Source organism: Platalea leucorodia, assembly GCF_965183815.1.
Source record: "Platalea leucorodia genome assembly, chromosome: 4".
NCBI classification, from domain to species: Eukaryota; Metazoa; Chordata; class Aves; order Pelecaniformes; family Threskiornithidae; genus Platalea; species Platalea leucorodia.
This window is the reverse complement of record NC_138826.1, coordinates 60,906,275-60,931,053: the sequence shown is the minus strand read 5'-3', so window position 1 is coordinate 60,931,053 and position 24,779 is coordinate 60,906,275. Positions and strand designations below refer to the sequence as shown.

General features: G+C 44.4%; 1 protein-coding gene across 8 annotated transcripts in view; it reads right to left on the bottom strand.

Moving 5' to 3' along the window:
* The window catches only part of WASHC1 (WASH complex subunit 1), a gene marked incomplete at its 5' end in the record, with an annotated part of 46,072 nt that overhangs the window by 8,475 nt on the left and 12,818 nt on the right, over nucleotides 1-24,779 (bottom strand). For 7 of the 8 annotated variants that reach the window (XR_014228038.1, XM_082310493.1, XM_082310491.1 and 4 more), the window contains 2 exons: nucleotides 3,465-3,611; nucleotides 4,315-4,426. Coding sequence is in view for 7 of the 8 variants with exons in the window: in XM_082310493.1 (XP_082166619.1) it covers nucleotides 3,465-3,611; nucleotides 4,315-4,426 (259 nt within the window). Of the gene's footprint in view, nucleotides 1-3,464; nucleotides 3,612-4,314; nucleotides 4,427-5,089; nucleotides 5,136-24,779 lie in introns of those variants that run through there. The other variant, XM_082310496.1, reaches the window with a different exon arrangement.

The window sequence follows — 24,779 nt, the reverse complement described above, 5'->3', positions numbered from 1 at the left end:
AGAAGCAGAGATTCAAAAATAAAGGTTCTTTTGATCATTAATATTCATTTCCCAATGTTTAATTTTTTAAGCATGAGGGAGTACTGACGTTTTTTGCTAGAACTGTTCACACATACTTAGCCCTCAAGTCATATATATATTTTTTTAATTCTCTCTTTGTAGATTTCAATTAGCACTGGAAGAATGTGCGTCACTTTAAGGGCGTAGCGAGAAACCAACCATTACCTACATTTACTTTTAAGTCTCATCTAAGGCAGTTATAAAAGCACTAAGCATGAGTATTACTCTGAAACGTGAGGCTCTACATAATCCTTTTAATTTAAATGCCACCAAAGTGCTAGTCTTATTCAAGTACCTAATCTGTTTTGAAATTTAGAACAGCTATATACCATAAATAATATCCTGCAACTGTGAATTCCACAAGTTAACATGCCATTTAAAAATTAGTTTTCTTATAGGGACATTAAGGCCTTAAGCCAAAGGTTCAGCAACCTCGACATACTGAAGTCATGGGGAGCGCCTGAATGCTCAAACACCCCAACCTGGGGTTTGGCACCTGGCAGGATCACACCTGTAAGGACACTGCATTTCCAAGCATTTTTCTTCCTAAAAGCCTACAGTTAAAAATATGTAAAGTCACCCTGGTTCTTAAGTTTGATTAAGCACACACTATTACAAAGGGAATTGGTGTGATGATACACCAAAAACCCCATTCCCCCCATGCCAGTGGAGTGCTGAGGCTAGCTGGAAAAGCACTTGAGGATGAGAAAGTGCCAAAAACCTGGTTTAGCCTTCCCACGTGCATGGTGGGCTCCGACAGAGGCAGAATTCACAAGGACATGCTAAGTTACTGATATTTTTGAAGCCTAGCAAGGTTACTCCAGCGGTGGACTGTAACTTTTGCTTGGACCTCTTCCCAAGCCCAGGCAGACCATGTCTCCCACCCCATTTTCCAGCCTCCTGAGGGGCACTTGCATCACCCGGACACAGGTCCCACCAGAAAGGCAGTGCCCAGTGCCTGCAGCCAACTCACTGTTGAACCCTGCCTAGCTGCTACCACAGCAACGTGCAAAGCAAGTGGCTTTCCAGGCTCACCACAAGGCCCCTGTTTCTGGCACTCTTATCCATCAGTGCTTACCTTACCAACCTAAACAGTGTCCTCTCAACAGCTGTGTTTTCACTTGCTTGGGGTGGGGAGGGGGAAAGGAGAATTTCCTAGGAGGGAAGCATTTTTAAATGAACTGCAGAACCGCGCACATTTCCAACTCAGCTGCTTTCCCCCCAGAGCACAAACCCTAAACGCTGAGCACAGGCTGCCACCACTTACCCTCAAACTGACAAGAGCAGAGCTGGCTTTCCTGGTGGTGTGTGTGTGTGTGTGCATGTGCGAGTGAAGTTAGCAAAGGCCACTGCGACTGCTCCCAGCAAAGAGGTCCTCATTAGAAGTGAAAACAGGCAGTGAGCCTCTGCTGAAAGCACTGAATAATTGAGGAGGGCAAAAATGCAAACATTAGGCTTCCCTCTGTCATATTTCATTACTGCGAGGCACGTCAGGCTGCGTGCTCAGCTATGGCCGAGAAGGGCCTGTCTCCCTGGAACGTGGTCAGAGCTCGGTCGCACCGAGCCCCACCGAGCACACCAGCTGCTCCTGGCACGGGTCCCTCTGCCCTTCATCAGCTGACAGCCGCTCGCCAGCACAGCAGCGCTCCCCCGCCCCACAGAAGAGCTGCGGGAGCTAGTGTGTGTGAGTACGGCAAGAGTAACGAGACCGCTCGCTGCATGAAGTAGGGTCAGCAAAGCCAGAGTTACCAACAGCCCCAAAGGAGGATCGAAAGATGGGTCACAGGAGGCGAGGAACAAATACAAACATCTCCCGGGGCCTGCAGCAAAGCCCCTGTGGTGATGGCACCCTTGGTGACAAAGGGCAGAACATGGCAATGGTACAGAGACCGCCTGGGAGAGGGAAGAGGCAGGCGGCAGCGGGGAAGGGCGTGCAGAGCCTACTGGAGCCAGCAGGCCAGTCGGACGGGCACACCATTTGCTCTTTGCGGGACACGGCTTTTTACCAGCTGATGCTCTTCTCAATCCCCTCCCTGTGCGAGGGGCAGTACATTGGCACCAGCCCTTCAGGGTGGGAGAGCATCTCCCCTGCCCACTCACCGCCACCTCTGCTCCCCCCACATGCCACCAGCCAGGCGGCACAACAGTAATTGGCCTGCCCTGGCCGGCCAGCAGCAGGTCCCACACAGCTCTGCCCTGCGCTACTGCCAGGGCTCGAAGGAAGCATGAACCCTGCCCGTTCGGCCAGCAACCCTGCTTCCCTGGCCTGGCTGAAATATTCATAACTACCTCACTGTGTGAGGTCTCAACTCCATTAAAACTCGGGAAAGTTTAGCACGATAAATTATTCAGTGGCAGCTTTATTTTTGGGCCAAGGCACACAAGGATGAGGAAGGAAGTCTCTTTAGGGGTGGAGAGCCGGGAAGTTGTCAGGTTGATCCCTAACCTGCCAAGAAGAGCACATCTGCTACTCCTGGCACAGTGCATACACAGAAACTTTTAAACTTTAAACACAGAACATTTCTTCCCCTCCTTCCAACCTGGGGATGTTGACCCAAACTGCTGGAACTCCTTTGGTAGCATTTTCTGCCAAACCCACCACTTCTCAGACCTCCCTAAGAAGCCTCTCTCTGCCACTCAATCCACAGGCTAAAAGGGGACTCAATACTTCAGGATCCCCTTCAACACCACCAGCTGCAGACATCTGTGCTATGGGCACACCACAAAGTCCCAGCTGTGCTGGGTACTGAGAGATTCAACCCCTCTCTGAAGGGTTTGCAACCTACAATAATTGAACACAAGGCAAAGGAGAAGCAAAGCACAAACAAAAGACATAAAGAAGCAAAATGATCTTCCCCGAGAAGATATAAAACTTAGCTGGGAACCAGGGAGGGACAATACCCAAGTAGGATGCTTTCCTGGGACAGAACAATGCTTTAATGACTTCTTTTTCTCCTGACACACTCACAAGCACTTTTATCTTTCCCTTCTCACCATTGCTTATATTAGAGCCTTCAGAAACTATTTTTCAAACAATTATGACCCTGATCCCAGCTGCCTTGCTATGCATAGCCGAAGCCTTAAGGCCAGCCAGCAGCACCCACCGGCACCGCCGCAGGAAACGGCATTTCAGGAAACGGAACTGCTCTGGAGAGCTGGCAGCCGACAGCACCCAGAGCACTCCACCACTGCGCCAAGGGCTCGTACCGGCATGGCCCTCTCAAACTGGCAGCTCTGCAAGCTTCCCAGCCTGACCTCACACACCCCTGCCAACAGGCCAAGCTGAAAAGATTTCTGCTCCCAAGCCTATATCCTAAAGCCCTAGTCTACTTCATCAAAGAGACTAACAGCCCTCCAGCTTCTCTTTGCTTGTTTATCTCAAGGTTTGTTCTCCTTCTCCTTACCTGCAGAGCTTTCTCATCCAGCACTCGGTGTTTACTCTGAATCTTGTGTCTTGGCCATTTCTGTTTAGCTGGGTCTTCTGCACCAGCAAAAATTGAACTGTACTCCTGCAGTCGTTCAGGGGCTGGATACTTGGCACTGGAAAATACCTGTTGAGAGACAAGGAGGGACTGAAAAACCCCAACAACTAAGCAATCCTACACTACAGAAACACATGGAGTGGAGTAAGTGCGCAATCTGTGATGGTGGTGGGAATGGACAGCCTTGGAGTCAACAGGATCCTAAGGGCTACCTGCACGGACCCAATCATGCATGCGCTGTCGCTTCAGAAAGTAAAAGTGCCAGAATTTCTCTCTATATGTAAGTACTAGATCATAGGCTTCCACTTGCAGGAAGGGAAGTTGAAACACTGTATTAAAGGAAGGAAGAACAGGGAAAGAAGAATTTTCACCAGTTTTACATGGCTCAACAAGATTAAGATGCACTAAGGGGAGGCTCTCTAACAGCAGCTTTCATCCGAATAGCCAAAGCGTCTATGAGCCTGAAGTGAGAAGGTGTTGGGCTTAGCTCAGCACATGCCTTTTCTCTTTCTCAGGGAGAAGCTGGGGCAGCAACTTACACAGGCCTCATAAGGCCAGGAGCTGTGTGGCTCGTGGGTCTAAAAAATCACGAACTGGCCAAGTCAGGAAGGGGATTCTCATCCCAACCCTGCTCAGCAGCAAGGCATGGAGAGGTGAGCCGGCAGCAGCTGTAGCAGCTGAGCACCTGTTCTTCCCCAGAGCTTATATCAGGAGTAAAGAGAGAAGGTGGAAGGAAGAAGAGAGGCCATGCAGCCTTCGCTGAAATCACTACCTTAATAGCCTTCTTGCTGCCCTTTATCTTCTCAATCTTCGCTTGGGCAAGCGTGACTCTCTCACTGATTGCTTGAAGCTGTGCCCGGCTGGCCTCTACCCGCTGAGAGATCCTAGGAGGCAAGCACCTTTGTTAAGATGAAGAAACCAGAGCCAGAGGTTTTTTGGCAACAGCCAGCACCCAGGCCCTCAGGGAAGGATGTGTATCTTGGTGGACTGGATTGTTTCATAGGGCAAAATAGTGCTGGTTGAGATATGCTTGTCTTGGTCCCGTTGAGAGTTTTATGCACTCTGACATGAAGGTAGGTCTAGTCCGTGACTCACAGCACAACATTCCTGCGGCTGTTTGAGGCACAGCCCAGAAAGATGGAAAACTGCAGTTTTTTTGTGACACCAGAGTGCCACAAGCCCTATGCCTCTCTGCAGGTACTGCTGACAAGAAAGCCACTGCCAGTTATCAACTGCCAACACATTTTTAATAAAAATGACTTGTTAAAAATGAAAGGCAACACATGCTAATGAGCAGAGTTCAGGACTCAAAAGGTTTATCCTGTCCTCTACTATATGAGCAGTTTGTTGCATGACTTCTTCCATGTTGCTTTACAGCTTTGTGATTTGGTTTCAACATCAGTTAAACAACATTAGGTCCTCATTTGGAGCAATAAAGCATGCTAACTTGCATAATTTTTGCATAACTAGATCAGTATCAAAATGCTTTGGGACTGAGGTTAAAACCGCTCTGTGGCAGCAGGTGATAGCGGTCACTGGTTAAGTACCTCTGCATTCACCATGTAGACATATTCCTTTCCCACGAAGCTTATAGCGGACGCCTTGCAGCCAGGGGCACGACTGAAACTGCCAGCATGCTGTGCACAGTTGCTGCCATGCTGCAGGAACTGTCACACAGGCTCAACCAGAGGCTAGGAGGGACACTGGAACCAGGCATTAGCTGCAGGTAGCTATGGAGTCACCTTCTCAGAAGAGACCTTCCTTCCCCATGCATAACTAGCAGGATCTCCCTAGCTTCAAGCTCAAAAGCTGAAAATTGTTCTGAATCTTCACCCCTCTAATGAAACCAGCGAAGAATATTTTTATGGCTATACAATCCATTAGGAGAGATAGCACTCCACTTCAGCAATGTTTTGTAGCAATAAGTTCTATCGGATCATTTTGTACCTGTAAAAATCAATCTCAAGAACCGTCTTTAAATTTCACCAAAAGTTCCTCTGCTTTTGAGAGCTCCCGTGCTTTTTTCCCCACTCTATATAATTCCTTTTAGTAACAAATCTGACATCAGCAGTGATCCATGATTCCCATTTTCAAACTCTACCAAACCTGTCTTTTCAAGTATTTTCACTCTGTGCAGCATATTCCCTATTACAGTGGAGAAATGGACTCCACTAAAGCCCCCACATTGCAGGTAGTGAAAAAACAGCAAGTACAAGCAGCCTATTCACCCTGTAGCATTCTGAAAGACCCCCAGTTCTTTCTCTAAACAGCTTTAAGTGTTTCTGTTTGTTTATAGCCACGCTCCCCTCTTTCTGGAGGCATGAAAATCCTTCCTTATGCATATGGCAGGAGAGCACACAGCCTGTTTCTACTTTATTCTTTTTGGAGTGGGAGATGAGCAAAACTGAACCTCATGAGATTCTCCCTCTTGGAATTATTCTCCATTTCCCCATCCTTTTATTTTAAACACAGCCCAACAGCTTGTATTTTGTACCAACACCAAGTACAAATCTGTTCATGATTTCCTTCCCACAGCCTCCCTCTGTCTCAGTGGAGTAAGTCCACATCACTTACAAACTTGATAGGTTCTCAGAGTAGTTTCTGTTATTCCTTTCAGCATGCATTTCCTAGCACCTGTCTGAAGCAAATTTCATGTGTCATAGAGCTGTCCCATTGCCTTGTTTTGTTAAAGTGTGAGATGCCTCTGAAGGACCTAAGTCTTCCCTAACTGCTCTCCCCAGCAAATCTTCCCACCTCACAGTTCACCTCTTTTCTAGATGTTTCATAATTGTATTGATTGACACTATTTCCAGCACTGCTCCTGGGGGCATCTGACTATTTTTACTTCTTTCAAAGCTGAAAAAAATTGGTCATTTATTTCCGCTTTGCCTCTCTCCCTCAAATCAATGATGCAATTTTCCCTCTCACCTGTGAGTAGACCCCCTCCTAGAAGAGCTCAACAAAGCCTTCCTGAAGCTCCAAATAAAAGCAAGGTATCAGTTGCCTTTTAGCCAGTACCCTGCTGACTCCCAGACACAATTCTCAGGGGCTGAGCAGGCACGTGTTCCACTCCCAGAAGGAAATGTTAAGCAAATGGTTATGCAAGCTCAGGCCTGGACACCAGGAACCAATCTCTTCCCTCTCACTCCATGAATGCGAGTGGGTCTAGTGAGGCAGTCAGACGCTTCCCTCACTGCCTTTCCTGCCCCATGTTATCCCCGCTGCTTCACCAGGTACCACCTCTTCCTCTCCCTTCCCACACTCACTCTTTACTAGCCGTGAAGAAGCAAAGGAGTTCTTGAGGAATCTCAGTCATCCTTACCTTTCACCCTTAACCACTTCCACATTTAACATTCATCCTCTAAGACACTTGGTTTAGGGAAAGAACGGTGCCACAACTCCCTTTACGCCTGCACCAAACACAGGCGGTGCATTGGCTATTACACAGTGCTTCTTGGTGCTAGAGCACTAACACCTCCCGTCGCGCATGGACAGCATCAGGGAAAGAACAGAAAGCAAAGCACCTCTCAGCCCACAGCGCTGCACACATCTTTCTCATTTAAGGTCTGCTGGAACCTCTCTGAAAAAGAAGGCATTCCTAAAGACAGAGCGTGACTGGCAAGTACTGTACCCTAGCTGCAACAGTAACAGTGCATCCAGAAGGGAAAGAGGGAAGACATCTATAGCTTCATCCATCCCTACTGCTCACCAAATATAACCGAGAGTGATTACATTCACTGATGAAAGGACAGTATCAGGCAGACGGCCTGCTCCCAGCACAAGCCAGGGAATTTGTCCAGTGCCAGCTCATATGTTTCAAACCATCACGGCTCTTCCCAGAGGCAGCCTGTACATTCTCCCGTGATCTCCTGCTCTAGGGCTTGCCAGGCCAAATCCCACTGACCTTAGGAGATACGCCAAAAACCTTCGCCTGAGGTGGTACAGATGCAGGCACACAACACAGAAGGAATACACACCAGTCTACAGAATTAATTTATTTGTTGCTGAGCAAGACAACTATGAAAAAAATTATTAAACCCCCTCAATCCAGCTAATCCAAATTCCATCACATGTACAGGCTTCTAAAAGTACACGACTGTTATGCATGTACAGTTCAAGATACAGTTGCATGAGTTAGAAGAAACAATATACCATACTGATACTGAAAAAATACATGGAAAAAAATCCCCTCATGTTCAAGTGTCCTTTAGCAACTTTAGTATTTCTACTGGTGTGGAAACTGAACTTACTCCAAGGAGTCAACCTGGTGTTTGTAAAGAAAGGAAACATAAAGGGATGGAGAGTGCTTTTGCCAAGGATTTCAGGGGCAAAGTGTTTGAAACAAGGTGGCATTCAGACATCAACCTCCATTTAAGAAAGAGTGTGTTACTGAGTGGCGTTTGTTTGAAAGGCAATTGCAATCAGGACAGGAGGGGTAAGTGCTAATAAAATGGCCCATTACTGCCCCTCAGAACCCTGCGCTCAGACAGCCAAAACCACCATCAGCATCTGAACCTGCCTCGCGCCTATTCTATTAGTCATCGCTGCGTTATTTTGCTCTCGGTGCTCATTTCTGCTTGAAAAACCCCTTTAGTTAGATTCAACGTGACTTCGGAGTTGCAAAGACGCAGGAGGCGTACAGCGACAGCCCCTCCCTTTGGGCAGCATGCATGCTTCGGGACAAGTGAGAAGGGGCCCTGCAGAAGGAAGGAGAATGCATCACCTGCCCTCAAATCCTGGGCACTGAGCCAAACCAACCTTCCCCTCCCAACACTTTTCTTTGGGGAAGTAATACATGTGGCAGATTAAATCTATCTAGTGGATTATCTCTTAATCCATACAGACTTTTATTTTTAATCTAAGCAGATATTAAAGCCAATCTTTCAGCTGCTTTGATGAAAGCTTTCACATTCTCTTGTCCCTCTGAAATCTTTTTGCAGTCAAGCCCCCTGCACCTCACCCCCAACTTGGATCTCATTTCTCCTTTCTCCTAAAGCCCTCAGCCTGCTGCCTTGAGCTCCCCTCCATTTTAGAGGCAACTCTCTCCAACACCCACAGCAGGTCCCAGGAATCCTTCCTCCCACCTCACCGCCTCCCTCGCTGGCCCCGTATCCTCTGTCCCCTCTGCAGCTGGGGAGCAGAGCACTTCCCGTTACCTCCTTGTAACTCCTCTGATAATCCTCACATTCAGCTAGCTACTGAAAGACCTCCTCTGCCGTGTCTGTGTCTGCTCATGGGGGGAAAAACTACTGTTCTCTTACTCCCGTAGGAAAAAGATTTGAGGCATTAGGAATTTGGCTTCCAGGATGCTGGACACTGCCTGTCAGTTGTCAGCACTGGCAATAATACCTTATTTCTATGAGGGTCTCCAAGCACTCCACAATGGCAAAAAAGAATTGTGATTTTTATCATTTATATTTGCTAGGGATCAGACAGCATCAGAAAAAAGTTTAAAATCAGAGCAGGTTTAAAGACAGGCTGACAGATTCCCAGAAAGGTGGCTGAGCAAGACAGAATTCAGCTGGAGGGAAGCATCACAGCAGAAGGAGACCCTTTGCTGTCCACGTACATATCACCAAAAAAAGTGACAGGGATGACAAAACTTGGGAAGCGGGAGAGGTGAGCTCCACACCAAGGTGAATGAGAAAGGAAAGGCAGCACAGGCTGGGAGCAAACCTCTCTAGAATACCAAAGAACTTCAATTTCATGTCTAAAGTACAAAAGTAAGCGATCAACCAAGGAGAAAGAACATTACAGAGCAGAATGAGAAATGAAGTTGCACAGGAGGATAAGGCAGCTGAAGTATTAAATGACTTTTTCCTTAAAGGAGGACTGTACACATCACAGCAAGTCAGGCTTCTGGTCTCCTCCCAGCCCAGACACCAACCCTGAGAGATAGGGGGATGTTCAGCATTGCTGTTCTAAACTTCAGGGTACAGATGGTAAATTTGTTCTATAAATCCTTGGCTTTTTGCCTAAAAGTCAAGCTGCTTTTTTTTTTTTTTTTTTCAACAAAGCGTGCTTTTATTAAATTCCTCCCTTACTGCAGGAGGTGTGAATTAGAAGGGACGGAGTTTATGGTTCTTGTATTTTATTACATCCCCAGACTCTCCAAGCGGCTGGTGCTGGTGCAGGGTAACAAGGGAAGATAACAGTGCTGGCTGCCATTCATCCTTCCACAGCACCAGTGCCAAAACCAGCATGATACCATTACTGATGAGTGAGATACCATTGAACCTCCAGGACAAGGTTCAGTGGGTTACCAGAAGTGAGAGACCCACCGGCACGTCGAGGAGAGACTACCTCCCAGGGAAGGGGAGACATCACCCTATGATGAAAGCAGCAGCAGAAGGTGGTGCTGAGGGAGCTAAGTGTCCAGCTTTCTTCTCAAGCTACCAAGCCCCTTCCTCACCCGTTTCTTTCCTGGGACCCAGAGGCACGTCACAGTTCTCTTCTACTTGTATGCTGTGGAGAAGAAGAAAATCTCAAACTTTTTCAAGTTTTAATTTGTCTAAGAATCTTCTTGAAAAAAGGCCATGGGCTTTTATGGCTCCTCAGGCTGCTGAAGTGATGGGGAAACATCAATGCATCGCCCCTGGTACCCATAACTCAGGGCTTTGATGCACAATTCACTAGACTGAAGCAGGCCCAGAGAGCTAGGCTAGAATATCTAAGTGGGTTCTGGCTGGCTAACAAAGGATAACGTTTTATGAGGCACTAGAGTGTGCTTTACAAACAGCCTTACTGCATATGGATGTTGCTACACACTGCAGTGGGCCAGCTCGGAGTTCACACAGCAATGCCCAGCGCAGTCAGAAATGGACTGAGAGAAGCCTGAGCTCCACTCTCCCCACTCCCACGCAGTGCCTCTGCCCCAGCAGCTGGCAACATCGCAGGATCGAGATGGGGAGACCAAAGGAAAGGCTGCTAAGACATTTATGGTTTACAGCAATCCAGGGAAGCATTCAAAGCCAGTTCACAAAGCCAATTCATCTCAAAACTTTGAAAGGCCAAAAGCAAAAATGCATGCTTTTATAAAAAGCCAAATACGTTCAACCACTCAAAGAAAGATCAACTTGTTTGCTTTCTGCTCTTCTCCCTCCTTCATATTTAAGCAGTTTTTAAAGTCTTACTTCATGTCTGAGTACGTGTAATCAGAAACTGTCATCATACACCATCTCTGAGAGAAAGAAACCCCAAGTGAGATAGTGTAATCAACATTCCTTCCTCCATTAAGGGTTTGGGTATTATACTAATTAATGTTCATCACACTTTGATTGCTCCTTGAGCCTGATTTGCAGGTGTTTCAGCATTCACATATTGCCCTGCTCCTGTGATGCCGAATGGCTTTTCAGATTGGAGGGTGATCAAGGTTGCCAGGTTATCCTCAGCAGGATCTGGCATACATCACTTTCCACAGGTCATGTTCTCACACAAAAATAATTTCATTTTGATTTTTAATCTCTCATTTCACAAGGTGCTCACACTACTGTGAATTAAGTTTATGTAAAACTGGAAACTTAGAATTTTGACCTATTATCAGAGCACCTTCCTCCCTCTTCCGCTGCAACTTGTTCTCCTCCCCAGAAAAGCACCTTTTCTTTTTTTCTTTGCCTTTTTTTAAAGAAAAAAGAAAAAAAAAGACCACAAACAAGTTCTTTAACCTTCCAACCTTTTTACTTGCCTCCCACCACTGACTGATCTGGAAGCGGACAGGCTTTCCTTTTTTTAGAAGAAATATATACTAAGTAGAAAGTCTGTGTATACTAAGTAGAAAGTCTGTGTTTGCAAACAAATTACACAATTAGATCTTCTAATTAAACTATACAGGCTACTTTTGGTCAAACTACTTCTCCATTAATAGTGTTAAGATGTATGAACACTACAGGTTCTACCATCAGAGTGACAACTTTTGGGAAGGATGCTCTAAAAGAAGTAATGGGAAAAAACTGGTTCTTCTACCAGTACTGCTAGAGTTTCATAGGTGACCTTTTGAGTTCCTCCACTGGCAGCGTGGGGGCAGGTACTGAACAATACCATGGAGCTGCTTCCCAGAGCAGCAGCCACAGAAAGAGTCTGGCGATATTAGGCAGCAGATGCTGTAAGTACTAGTAACTGGTTTGTTATCTATATAGGCTTCACTCATCCTTGCAAAATTCTCACCACTGTTTACTCCCTGAAGCTCAATGTTTTGTAGTAATAGCCTAAAGTGGTGGGTTTTTTTTCCCCTTTTTCTTTTCTTTTTTAAATCACTATTGAAAGGAAGGCTAATCCTGTTTGGACAGAATTTTACAAAACTGTCAGAAGTAAATTTTATTTCCATGTTGCTTGAAGTTATGGATCATATTTGGCAGATAGCTTGAGAAGGTGTCTTGGCACCTTGTAACCTTAAATTAATCAACTATGTACACAAACATTAGGTTTCTTTTTCTCCCACCAAAGCTCCTTTCTTAGAACAGCCAAAGATCTTCCTCCCTGTCCCCACAGAACAGAAAATGTGTATCACCACACAGAGTCACAAGAAACACAAGTAGTGGAGAAACACCCAGGTGACCCTGTGGTGAAGAGTATCTGGGGGTAGGGAGAGCTAACACCTCTGAAAAGGTCTCAGATTCCTCTGGATCCCTGAGAGTAGAAGAAACTCCTTCCCAGCCTTCATTTGGGCACTGTGTCTGATTCTACACAAACAATGCTTCTGTTGTACACCTCAATCAACATCATGCTCTACATTTCCTATCAGCAGCAGTCACAGAAGACAGATCAGCCTGGATTTAAATGTCTGATCTGTGCCTTCTGCCAGCTGTGGTTGCAAAAGAAATGCGTGAGCTACCAGCCAAAACCGATGTTTCTTCTGAGCTTCACCTGAAGGCAGCAGCTCCAGGGACTAGCACTGACAAGTCCACAGCAGCCTCCCCAGCCCTTTTAGCCTGTGCCTCACTTGAGCCAAAGATGCCTCGCTACAACGCCATGATAATGTGGGAAGGAAGAGTGACATTTGCAGAGCCTTCCTCCCCACTGGCAAGGCAGTCCACACCGACTCAACACTGCAGAACAAGAGGAAAGTCTGGTTCGAAGATCAGAAAGTTCCTCTTTATTCCTAGCTTTTCCCCATGCCTTCCAAGTGGTTTTAAATCAGTTTTCTTGACCAAGGTAAGTAGCGCCCGGTTGCACACGTGTGATAAGAACTGATCTAGGGAGCAACCCTAAAGGTTCTACTAGGGGGCTTGCCCTAAATAAAGGCTGAACGTACCAGGTAAGCCAAGCTCCTGCTCGTTCATTGAGATGGAGGCTTTTTATACCAACACAGCACACAGCACAAATGCTGCTCCTAGTCTGTTTATCTTCGCTACCAAAACAGTCATTGTCACCGAGAATAAGAATGCTGATCAAAACACGCCCGCCTCCAGAGCGGAAAATGATTCCTTGTGATAGAAGTTCAAACTCTAATCATTCTCCGAGAAAAGCATTGCTTTTCTTTGCATTTAATCAAATATCATTAGAACTTCATAGCTTTTCACCCAAAGATCTCAAAGCAATTTCCAAGTGTTAATTAAGTCTCAGTTGCTTGCGACACCAAGAGTGGAATCGTTTGTCCCCTGTGATAAAGGGAATCTGGGGAAATTCACAGTACAGTCCCAGCGGACCAGATTTTTCAGTCCATCGTTCACTAATTTGAACAATTTTTGCTTTAATTCACAGGAGTTAAAACATACATTTCAGTAGCTGTTTAATTTTCAGTTTTACTAAGTTTAAGACCACCTGCGCCACCACTTCCACACTCTTCAGTGCCTCCCCATTGCCAAATCTGTCCCACTGCTGCTCTCTAGAATAAACTACAGCCAGCAAGCACTGACACAAAACACTGACCATTCTCTCCATCACCACTTCTTTCTCTAGATCCAAAATATACCCTCTCTCCACATTTAAGACACAAGTTTGAAGGTAAAGGTTTTTGCATTGGCTTTAAATTTTCCCCGCTTCCCAGTAGCTGATGGCAATCACACAGAATTTGACTTGCATGCCACAAGTTGAATCCTTCAGTCCCCTTTTCAGTAACAGATACTTAAGAGCTATCATTTACAAGCTAGTAATCACACAACAGTCACCAACTAAAATCAGTCTCTATAAAAACAACTGTCCTGCACAACTGGAGTTGCATACAGGGGAAGGAAAGCCTAACCAAGAAAAAGGACTTGCTACCAATAAAGCAGTCTGTTTCATCAACTTCGAAACCCTCAAAGACAACCGCACTTCATCTTTTCTTCTTGTAACTCTTAGTTCCTTTCTGACTTCCACCATGTAATAAGGGTCTGCCTCTGTGGTCTTTCCTCGCTTTGCCGTAACCTATTGAGGTTGTCATCAGATACTTGGTAAATGACCTAACTAGCTTTTGAAGGATGACTTGGAGCATCCAAGTCATTTTGTTTTGCTCTCAATACTGTGTTTCTGCTCATCATATTTGCTGCAGTGATCACTGTACTTTCAACAACTTACAACTCAATCAAGTTTCTTCTATTCCCTTCCACTCTTCCTTCAACTAGGTACTTCTGCCCATGTGAGCATTGCCACTCGCTGCTTCTGCTCAGCAGTCGATGATCCTCCTCAGCATCTTGCAAGGACCAGTGCCAATTCCCAAGTTTCCCCCAAAACTTTGCGACAATGAAAACAAGACCAACCATATAAGATAACTGTTTCTGAGAAAGTGTATCAGCCCTTCGCTAGTAATGAAATATCATTGCTAACTACATCTTTTCCCTTTCTCACCCATGCTTCCAATTTGAACTTCTCATAACAGATCCCTCTATTTCAAAACAGGTCTCCTTCTCTTAAAGGAAAGATTTATTTCCTTATTTTTTGCAAATGGAGCTTTTTATTTCAAAATATTTGCTCTTCAGAAACAGAGGTTGTTTAGCATTACTTCTTCATTTTCCTACAATCAATTGCAGTCACACTCAAATCTCAAAAGGCACCTTCTATGATATGCCCATCAACAAGCTAATTTGAGCATAAGTGCTTTTTCAACAAATGAGAATAACTCTTTATGACACGTTAGCCATCTAACACCTTTCCTGAGTGATTACAGCACCTTCTTACTTTCTTGAGGGATTTCTAGTTACTTTTCCCCAAAAAACTTTGTGCCCCAGGAAGAGATTTTTCTAACAGCATTAAAGAGCAGATGCCTCTCTGCTTGGACTGACAGCTGCTCTGTCATTTTAATGAAACAGTCTGTGGCACATCAGTGATCAGACATCACCTTTAGAGCAGTTCTAGACACATGATTTAATTTTCCTCACTGTCCTTTTAAAACTCATCTTCCCCACGTAGTGACTCACAAATAGTCAGTAAGAATGGAAATACGAGCTTCACAATAATACCAGAACAAATATGCACAGTATACTTTTCAAACCTCCTTCCCTACCCCAAAACTGCCAGGACCATAAATTCATAAATTTTAATAGCCTAACCACTCACCCTGTGACATACTCACACAATAAATGTTCTCATGGACCAACGCCTTCAGCAGCAACTAATCCCCTCATCCCAGCTAAAAGTAAGCACGAAGGGCATGATTTTGGCTGCGGGGTTGTTGGGGTTCCCCCCCCCCCAAATTGCCCATGTGCTAGAAAGAACAAAGAAAACCCTGCCTGGTGCTCAGTAACCCAACAGGAGTTAGGAGCTTCTCACCCTCCCTCCCTCAAAAAAGTCACACAAAGTCTGAATTTCTTCTGGAATCAACAAAATCCACGATGTCGCTGTTAAAAGTATTGTTGTTGAAGCAAAACCAAAGAAACCCAGTCATTGAGCCAAAGTGACAGAGAGAACTGAACTGTGGAGACCATGAACTTTCTAGTTTCTTGGTGCTGAGCTACTGGAATGACTGGCATGTTATATGTATTTCACAGATAATCAGAAACACTATTCCTGCTGCACTACCACAGAGCAGAAGTGCAACAGCTTTACCTTCTCTTCTAAAAGGAATGTCCTGTTCTGCCTCTTAAGCCCATCAAGCATGTCTTCTTATTCAACTTTGATGGTAGACCTAAAATGAAAGTCCTAGAAGTAAAATAAAACCAGGTATTTGCATTTTAAAATGTGTATAGAATAAGGATCATATTCTTGGATAAATTAAGAATGGAATCCAACTCAGAAGATACTAAATTACTCATCTGGGGCTTCTCTTTAACATACTTTACCATCCAAATCCTTCATCCCTGGCTCCAAGAATAGTTTTTATCCCCTCCTCTCCCTAATGGCACAGCATGGTGAATTCCTTCAATGACATGATTATCTGGAGAATTTCAATGGAAGAAAAACAAGAGCTCCATCATTAGCGTCTGCAAATGGATCTGCTGTCTCCAAAAGCGCTGCTCTGTCTTAACTGTCAGTTGCATTTACACCCAAACTCTAACCTACCCCATGTGGAAAAGCCCAGTGACAGCACCACAGCTAGTCAGAAGGAAGGACCACAGACAGAGAATTTAATCTGCCAGTCAAGTGTGAAGAACAGACCTTTGGCACTGGTGTTTCCCCCCGCAATTCTCCCTGCAGTGTGCACACTCCCACTTATATGGGGCGAGCCTGTAATACACATTTCAAGCCACTCAGTGTTATTTTCCAGACAGTTTTCTCCACACTAGAACCCTGATGGAAGTCATGCCTGTAAAACAAAGTGACTTATTTGCATCTCTTCCTCCAGGGCTGACTGAGTAGACAAAACTCACCCATAGGAACAGAAAATGACTCCAATACATGTGTGACAGTCCAGCATCTGAAGCTGGTTGAGAAGGTAGAGCTATCACTTTGTATAAGAAAAGAACAACACGGCAATTGCGTCAAGAAGAGTGGGAGTGGGAGAATCTGACAATATTGCCAAACCTGCAGGCTGAGAAACTAGAAAAAAAGGGAACATTTGTTTGCTGTGAGGCACACATTGACTTGTTGTTATGAGCTGCTTCTCCTTGGATATTTCCAGAGAGTAATAGCTACAGCCGCTTGGGGTAAGGGGCTGGGGGGAAGGGAATACCTCTCTGGGTGGGGGAGTTCATAAGTTCTTTTCCAAATCTCTGTTAATTAACAGCCACCTCCTGCCCTAGTAGTTTATAGTCATGACTTACTGCTGGACAAAATCTCAGCCACTGCATCAAGTCGATCTGGATCCTTCCAACCTACAGCCATCCAGAGTACTTCAAGGAAAGGAAGTTTACCCAGCAGCACAACGAGCAGAGTTTCAGAGTTCTCCTGGAGAACTTTCTCAGGGCACCACAACTGTGGGAAGACATCAGGGAAGCACACTTAACACTCCCATGCTAAAGTACTGCCGCCATGAGACCTCTTTGCATTCATCACTCACAGCTGTGGCTGGGAGGTCAGCCCCACCTCTGCTCTCCAGGCAGCCCTCAAGGCCCAGGCCACTGCCTGGACCCTGCAGTTGACACTGACGTCCCACTAACCTACTGAGGGACTGGCACCACAGATGTTAGCAAAACGCAGCCAGAGATGCACTGTAGCACAACTTGTCCACACCCTACCTTCTAAAATTCATTTCCCTAGCACACCTTCCCACCACGCTCATGCTGAACTGCTGCCTTCCTCCAACTCAACGCTACCTTTAAGGCACCCCCGAACGTTTATGAACACCACATACAAGTGATTCACAAGTTAGCATCTGTCTGAATCGGGTAGAAACTCTGAAACAACATTCAAGAGATGAGCCTAGAAAAGGTGTCAACATGCCCACGCAGCTCTGGCTTCAGAATTAACTGAAAACAAACATGCAAAGGTGGTCCCATTGTAAAGACTCGCATTGCTCACTGGAACAAGTCTTTTTGGCACGTGGCAAGGAGGACAGATCACCACCACTTCCATCCCCTGCCAAATTTTTTTACTTCTTTCTCAAAGGGCTCTCAGTGCTCTTGCTATGCAGAAAAGCCTGGTTTAGGGTTCAGTGTGGAATTCTCACATACCTTTAGACCATCGTGGATGCAAAATCACCATTATTATTTCTGGATACATTACTCTCATGCTCTAGGATATTACAACTTTCAGCCATTTAAAACCTCACTGCATTAATGCATCAGACAGTATTTCTGAAGTCCATAAGCCTCCACAAGCATCAGCTGGTTCAGACCTTGCTCCACTCAGCTTCAAAGAAGGTTATTTCAGTGCAATTGCACAGTGCTTGGGCTCCAGGCTATTTACACACTACCTTTTCAATCCAGAAACAGTTCAGTAAGCAAAAAGTTGCATCTTGTCAATAGCAGAGAGGTTCTCTTGGGCTTCCACTTCTTAAAGCAGTAAAAACAGGGGTAATTACACCTCTGTACTTCTTGCTACAAGACAGTTCATAAAAGTTTAAACCCATTTATAGCAGTTGGGGGTATACAAAGTGATCCATCCTTCAACTTAGTCACAGCTTGGTCCTCAAATTGACTGTGCTTTAAAATAATGGTTGGTGAAAGAAGGCAATGTTTATCAAGATAATTACTTCTCACCAAACACAAACGTGTCTAACATTTGTTTCTTTTGCCTCTTCCTGCTACAGGCTTTATTTCCATAGATGGTTTTGAAACTGACTTTATGTGTTTTGTAACATGGCCTTTGAATAACAAACAATGGTAGCAACTACGTGTGGCATCTCTAGTGTTAAAATCATAGCTCTTTAAACATTTTAGAAAATTTTTGCTGAGCCATAGGGAGTCTATAGATAGTAGTAAATTGATTTTAGCCTACAGGCACATACAAATATGAACAACAAGCACAGAAAATTAAGTCAGAAAGCCACTATGAACTGCATGTGATTGGACCAAATATTTTTTTGATTAATGATTTTCTTCAAGATGCAAAGTTCTGCTGCATGAACAGAGTCTGCACAGCAAGAAGTTCCTATGCTATCAAGAACTTACTTTTATTAAGCATGTTAAGATTTATCACAGACTCTTCTGGAACACCTCTTTTCAGGAAATCCAACTCATACAGTTACAGACAGCAACATCCCTGTTAGAAATGATCGGCGTTGCAATAATCAGTCCTCTAGAAGCTAAGGTGGGATTTCCCCTTGCTCATGACCAAAGAAAACAAACCAAATAAATACCTTCAAAGCAAAGCCCTCCTTTACTGAAACAGCAACCTTGCCTCCTGTTCTCTTTCAGTATCACTCCTTCATCCTTTGAGGAGCAGCAAATTCTCCTTCTGAGAATGGATCTGATCTTCCCAGAGTTGCAAACACAGAATGAAAGTTGTCCAGAGAGGAAGGAAGAGATTCAGGCCTCAGGATGGTCAAACCACAATGCATATTCAACTGGGTATTCTTCCAGCTACCGAGGTGCACGTACGTAGGCAGGTGCATCTTACACTTCTTCCTACTTTCAAATCTCTCACATGCTTTCTCAGGGAGTCTGTCTTGTCCTGTCTTTAAGGACCAGGGAGAGAATTAGCTCACCAGAACTCGAAAGCTGCTACTCAATACTGAGTTTTCTCCAACAAGGCACACTGTACAAACAAGAGGCTACCCTGTCAGGGTTAAAAAAACCCCCACAAACTAAAATAAAACAAAAAAAACATATGTACCAAAGTTATCTAAGTTTCTCCCTACCGTCTGCCTTTCCTATTGCACATGCCATCTGTTTTGATCAAACTGTCTCACATTTCCACTAGATACTCCACTACCATGACAGGCCCTGTAAGAGGAGAGAGAATCCTCTGAAGAGCTCCATCAAGTCTGAAATTGCTGCCTGCCTCCTTTTGCTAAGCAGCTTTGAGACCAATTCCAGAAGTGGGAGAACACCTCTCCTGCAACTTTTGCATTTTCCTTCACTTTTTAACTACCTACAGCAAACTGATATATCAGCAGTTTAGCCTGATTGCACCTAAACCACTCATTTTATTTTTAGTGACTGAGGATATGGGTAAGGCTTGTATTTCCTCTGTGCTCCTGGATGGCCATTTCAGCATCCTGGACACAATATTCCATCATTTTCTTTTCAGACATAGAATCAAGCATTAAGAGCCCTTCCTCCCTACAGAATGTTTTCTGTAGCTAATGCAAAATCATCTCATGCTTTCAGAAACATTTTGCATTAATGCTGGCATTGAGTCTTGTAGCTATTCATTAAAATGTACCGCTATTTGCAGACCTGCTATTAGGTGCGAAAAGTTTAAGTCTGCTTGGAGGAGGATATTGAAGGTGAAGCACTTCAATCGTTTCTTTAAATTGCTCATTTTAAACTATGCTGAAGACCTTGTTAGTGTACAGAAGGCTACAGCTCTCTTACCAAGTTCAAGATGGCCTTTCAATCACTTAAGGCAGAACAGATTGATCACCCTCCTTTTGGGGGAATGGGATTCAAAGATAAACAGACTGCTAGTGAAAGAAACTGATGTGGAAGAGCTGTTGTTAGTAGACTTAGAGCAAGGGCTTAAGTAACCATCACTACATTTCAATGACAATGCCATAAAAAGCATCTTGCTTGCAGAATCAAATTTAGCATTCTGCTCCTCTCCTTCAAAAGACACATTTAATCTCTGAAGTCCAAAAGACGTAGATTTTCAGAACTTTCTGAGATGAGCAAGAATCCTGTCTCGCTAATTCTCCACCATGTTTGTTTCATTTTGAATGAATAATCTTTTAATGACTTAATACCATTCAGTCTCCTCTTTCCTACTATTTCCATTTCATTTCAAGCTGTGATACCTCTATCTGTGCCCCTTCCCACCCACTGCCCCTCTCCGTGGGCTGTCAAGGCATCTGAATTGAGCCTGGGTTTCAGATCCCGTAAGATTTTAAGCTTAGGGATTTTAGCAGCATCCAGAAAGAGTTGTAATCTGGACTCCTGCAGAACAGTCACTATCCCTTTGCCTCTTTTTGAGAGCATATGATGCTTGCTACTGCTAGCTGCCACCAATCTTCCAGGCATGCTGATTTGACACCCATATGTCACCTCCTAAAGTCTCCCAATAGTTTGGGAACCTCTCTCAAGCTATGTCTTTACAAGCTTTCAAATTCAGCTTCCAGAGGACCATGAGAGCTAAAACAAATGAGCAGTTTCTTACAAAGTGTGTGATACACTTAAAAAAAAAAAAATCCACATTACTTGGACATGGCTCTACAAGAATAACCAATATCTGCAGGCAAAATTCTCCGTCTTCCCCATGCTCCATGTCCTCATGTCTGCAGGACTATCCACTCACTCCTTTACCTCACTGTTTCTGCTTAATCTGCCTGGCAGCAAACGACTACTCCTACAGCCCCTCAAGAGAGGTCTCTGAAACTAAACTACACCTAGCATCCTCTCTCAGATGGCCTCTAGGACAACTTTAAAGTACCATGAGGTGACTTGTTGCTTAACAAGAGCTGTATCACTCTAAAATTAACTGGAGAAAAATTGATTCCCTGTGCTACAACCAACCTGGTATAAACTCACCCGAATGATGGCCCATCACAATGGAGTCCTCTTGACAGCTCTCCTCCTAGTAAGATCAAACCCTTACATCCAGCAGAGGAACAACTACAATGCAATGTTCAAGCTCCAAGATGCATCCCAGAGCCACAGCGCACAACAAACGACACAGTACAACTCGCAGCAAGACCTTTCTTTGCAAGTTTCCATGAACATTTAATAATACATTCCACGGACCTCCTAAATCAAGCACATTCTTATGGTGAAATTCAGTCACCCATTTCCATTAGTGATCATCATGACTAATAGCAGTAGTAAGTTTAAAACAAGGGGGGAACACCCAAATGCCTCATGATTTGGGTTTTGTCTGCATTTTCAATTTCAGGACTACTCGCATCTCAACCCTGCTCCTGTCCCAAACATCTCTTAAGGCTCTGCTGCCCAGCCAGCTACTCCTTACTTTCCTTAATCACACACTTACCAGACTTAACTTCCCTACACTTAACAGCATTTCCACAGTACGTTTGTTCTCCAACTACTGCTTTCAGAAGTGTGGCTCCCAGTTAAACCTTTGTTTAATATTAAAGCCCTTTTCAACTACTTAATATGAAACGAATTTAAATGCCATTGGGGAGGAACAAGAAGGATGCACCTGTTTAGCAAAATACTATTCCAGACAAGCAAAAGACACTGAATAAAGATCTTTAAAAAGATAAACACAGAAATTTTTCCTTAAACTGAAAAAAAGAAGCACAAGGATGAGAAATTTTGTATACTGGACAACTTGTGGTTAGATCACAGGCAAAGGAGACCAGGACCTTGATAACAACATTCCAACCCCAAGTATTTGTGTTCTTTCTATTGGTATAACACTCCATAAGATAAATTGCATAGGCAATTTTCCACAAATCTGTTTTACAAAAGTGTACACACTGAATAATGAACTGACATATTAGAGGTTATTAACATCTCCTGGCAACAAAAACTCTCCTCAGAAATGGAGAAATCCCAAAGGGCAAGCCTAGCTAACCAGGGGGGCATCTTGGGAAAGCTAAACCCACCACCGGTCTGAAGTACTTATCACAACAACATTCCTGTAAAAAATTCCACAGCACATGATTCCAACACAACCTGTCACCCAGAAAATGCTGGTAATGATGAAACAAATAGATAAAAGACTACTGGTTAATTGAGTGTTTAAACTGGTCATTCTGCCTCCTGTGACCTATATCAAAAGCCCTCCTTAAAAGTCTGGAGTTAAACTCATATAGATATTATGTCAGATGGGCTATGTTAGAATATTTATGTTTTAAGCAGTAATGATATGTATTAAAATCCCAGTAGCTAAAGGCAATGAATCTGATCTTCACTGCAGCTTCCACAGCAGATTAATTACATGAATTCAGTTAACATACACAAGGTTAAAACTTCCATTACTCCAAAACACAACCCTGGAAAGTATGTGCAGCCTCTTGATCTCCTCACAGTACTGATATCAGCACCAAGAAGACAGGATTTCCTAAGAGGACCAGACTGTTGACAGTACTGACCTAAGACATCAACCTGTACTGCCCAGCAGCCAGAAGCCTGCCCAGGTCAGTGCTCTCCCTCTGCAGGATGTGGTACTTTGCTGTTCTCCGTGTGGAAGAAGCCGGATGGCTCCCTGCTCCCAAGGATTAGGGCTATGATAGAGAGGGATGCTGAGGTACTCCCTGCTCTTTCTTAGTGATTCCAGATTGCAGTCCCAGTGCACTGTTAGCAAGGTACAGAGGAGGTTTAGCTGCTAGGGTTGCTAGACCTACTCTCCAAGGCTGTTCCCAGTGGGTCTGCTCTGAGTCTCAGCCATAGTTTACCTGGGTTTTTTTTTGCACCTGCACATCCCTTGATTCTCTACAAACTAATGAACTCTGCAAGATTCCCGGATTCCCCAAATGGAGGAAAGCTGCTTGTCTTCTTTCTCCCCGTTCTCCAAATGCAAAGGTGTCTTTCTTGTGTCCCCTTGAGAAGACTGAATCCAAAGGCACTTTTCACCACTGCTGTTTCTGCGCAGCCACTAACTGGCCCAGGGAACATTTCTTCTACAACCACAACAGTACCACAGTTGCCTTCAGCCAGTTTCCAAATAAAGAGAGAAAAAGCTCACCTTCCTTGCACAATGGACGGACATGTTCATTTTAAGAATTCATACTCAATTGTCATGTCAGCAACCACTCAAAGCAGAAGCTTTGATCAGCTAACATGGAAAAAAAGATTTGGTTGTGGAAAGATTCCTCTTTCCATAGAGAGTAAGAGAGACTCTTTCATTCCACCTTCAACAAATTACACGTTGGCTTGCCACTCTTGAAAGCACTGTAGCAATCCAAGTGTTCCCACAAAACAACCCCAGAACATCTGCATCTTTGTAGTAGTGAAGTAATGAGTTTGACACACTCATCTGAGTCTGCCATACTGAACAAGTTTCCTCTCCATCAACATTGCAAGCTGCTGTTTTGCAGATCAGAACAGTCAGCTTCCACAGATAAGGCAACTCCTTCCTGGAAATGGAAGATAGAGCTGCCTTATCTCAGGAAAGGGAAGATAAAAGGTCACTCTTCACTAAGTGGCAAAGTTCTCACCTTGAAAGCTTTACCCCTTGATTGGCATGGAACAAGCAAGGTCATGGAACTTTTAATCAGGCGCCTGCATAATTACTAAATCGTTATTAATTATATCAGAGAGCCGAGACCTCAGAGGAAAGGCAAAGCAAACAAAGAGCCCAATGAAGCCTCCTCTGTTGTTGGAAAAAATTGGTAATTAAAAGTCATGAGTGCACCAAAGAGCGAGGGAACAGCATCATAGTCACTGTTCAGGACTCAGGAGTGACTTGCATACAAAACAGCAGACTTGTCTCCCCAGGGAAATTACAGGGTATTGCATTACAAAGCAGCGAGTTGGAGGGGAAAAAAAGGGGGGAAAAAAAAAAAAAAAGAAAGGGAAAAAAAAAAGAGACGGAGAAAGAACCACTCCTGTTTTATCAATAGGTTTATTTGCCCCACAGAGGGAGACAGCACTGCCAACCAGTCCCAAGCGAGAGGTGCCTTCCACATGTTTCTGGCAGCTCTAGAAAGCCTTCTCCCAGCCTTATATCATGAAGGGTTCCCCTACTGAGAAGTGCACAAAAGAATGAGACCTTGTGTTCAACTTAATTCAGCCTACACACACTTCTGGCCCCTGCCCAAGAGCCCTTGCCCAAACAAAGGCTATTCCAATGAAAAGCCTTTATTTGCCTCAATGACCTGAGCTCAGCCTTAGTGACTACCCTTTCCCTAGAGGCTGCCCTTCAAAGTACTGCTATCAAAAACTGAAGAACTTCAATCTGCTCTTAAAAAAACAAAAAAACTCAAAAGAAGAAAGAAGAAAGAATGCCATGATCCTGCTCACACCATAGTAAATCAAACTAGGTAGTCATGATCCCCACTGAAACCAAAGCAAGTGCTTCTGCTAATCAGGCTATGAGAAGATAAAGGCTGATCTGTTTCCATACCAATGATACGATATGCCATCTAGCACACTGAGATATCAAAGATGACATGGGATGGAAAAAGGCACCATGCTATCTACCATCATTTGCAGGCAAGCACAAGAATCTCTCTGATCTGCTATATAAGTAGTCTTATAGATCCAATCCTAAAGATGCCCATATGCAAGAGGTGGCAAGTGTGGGCCAAATCCCTGAAAAGATCAGCTTAGATGGATTATGAGACTGTGGCGAGAAGAACAGACACTCTCATGCGCTCAGCCCTCCCAACATACAAAAAGAGAATTGCAAAACACCAGAAGACCAAAGAGAACAGTTTGGAAG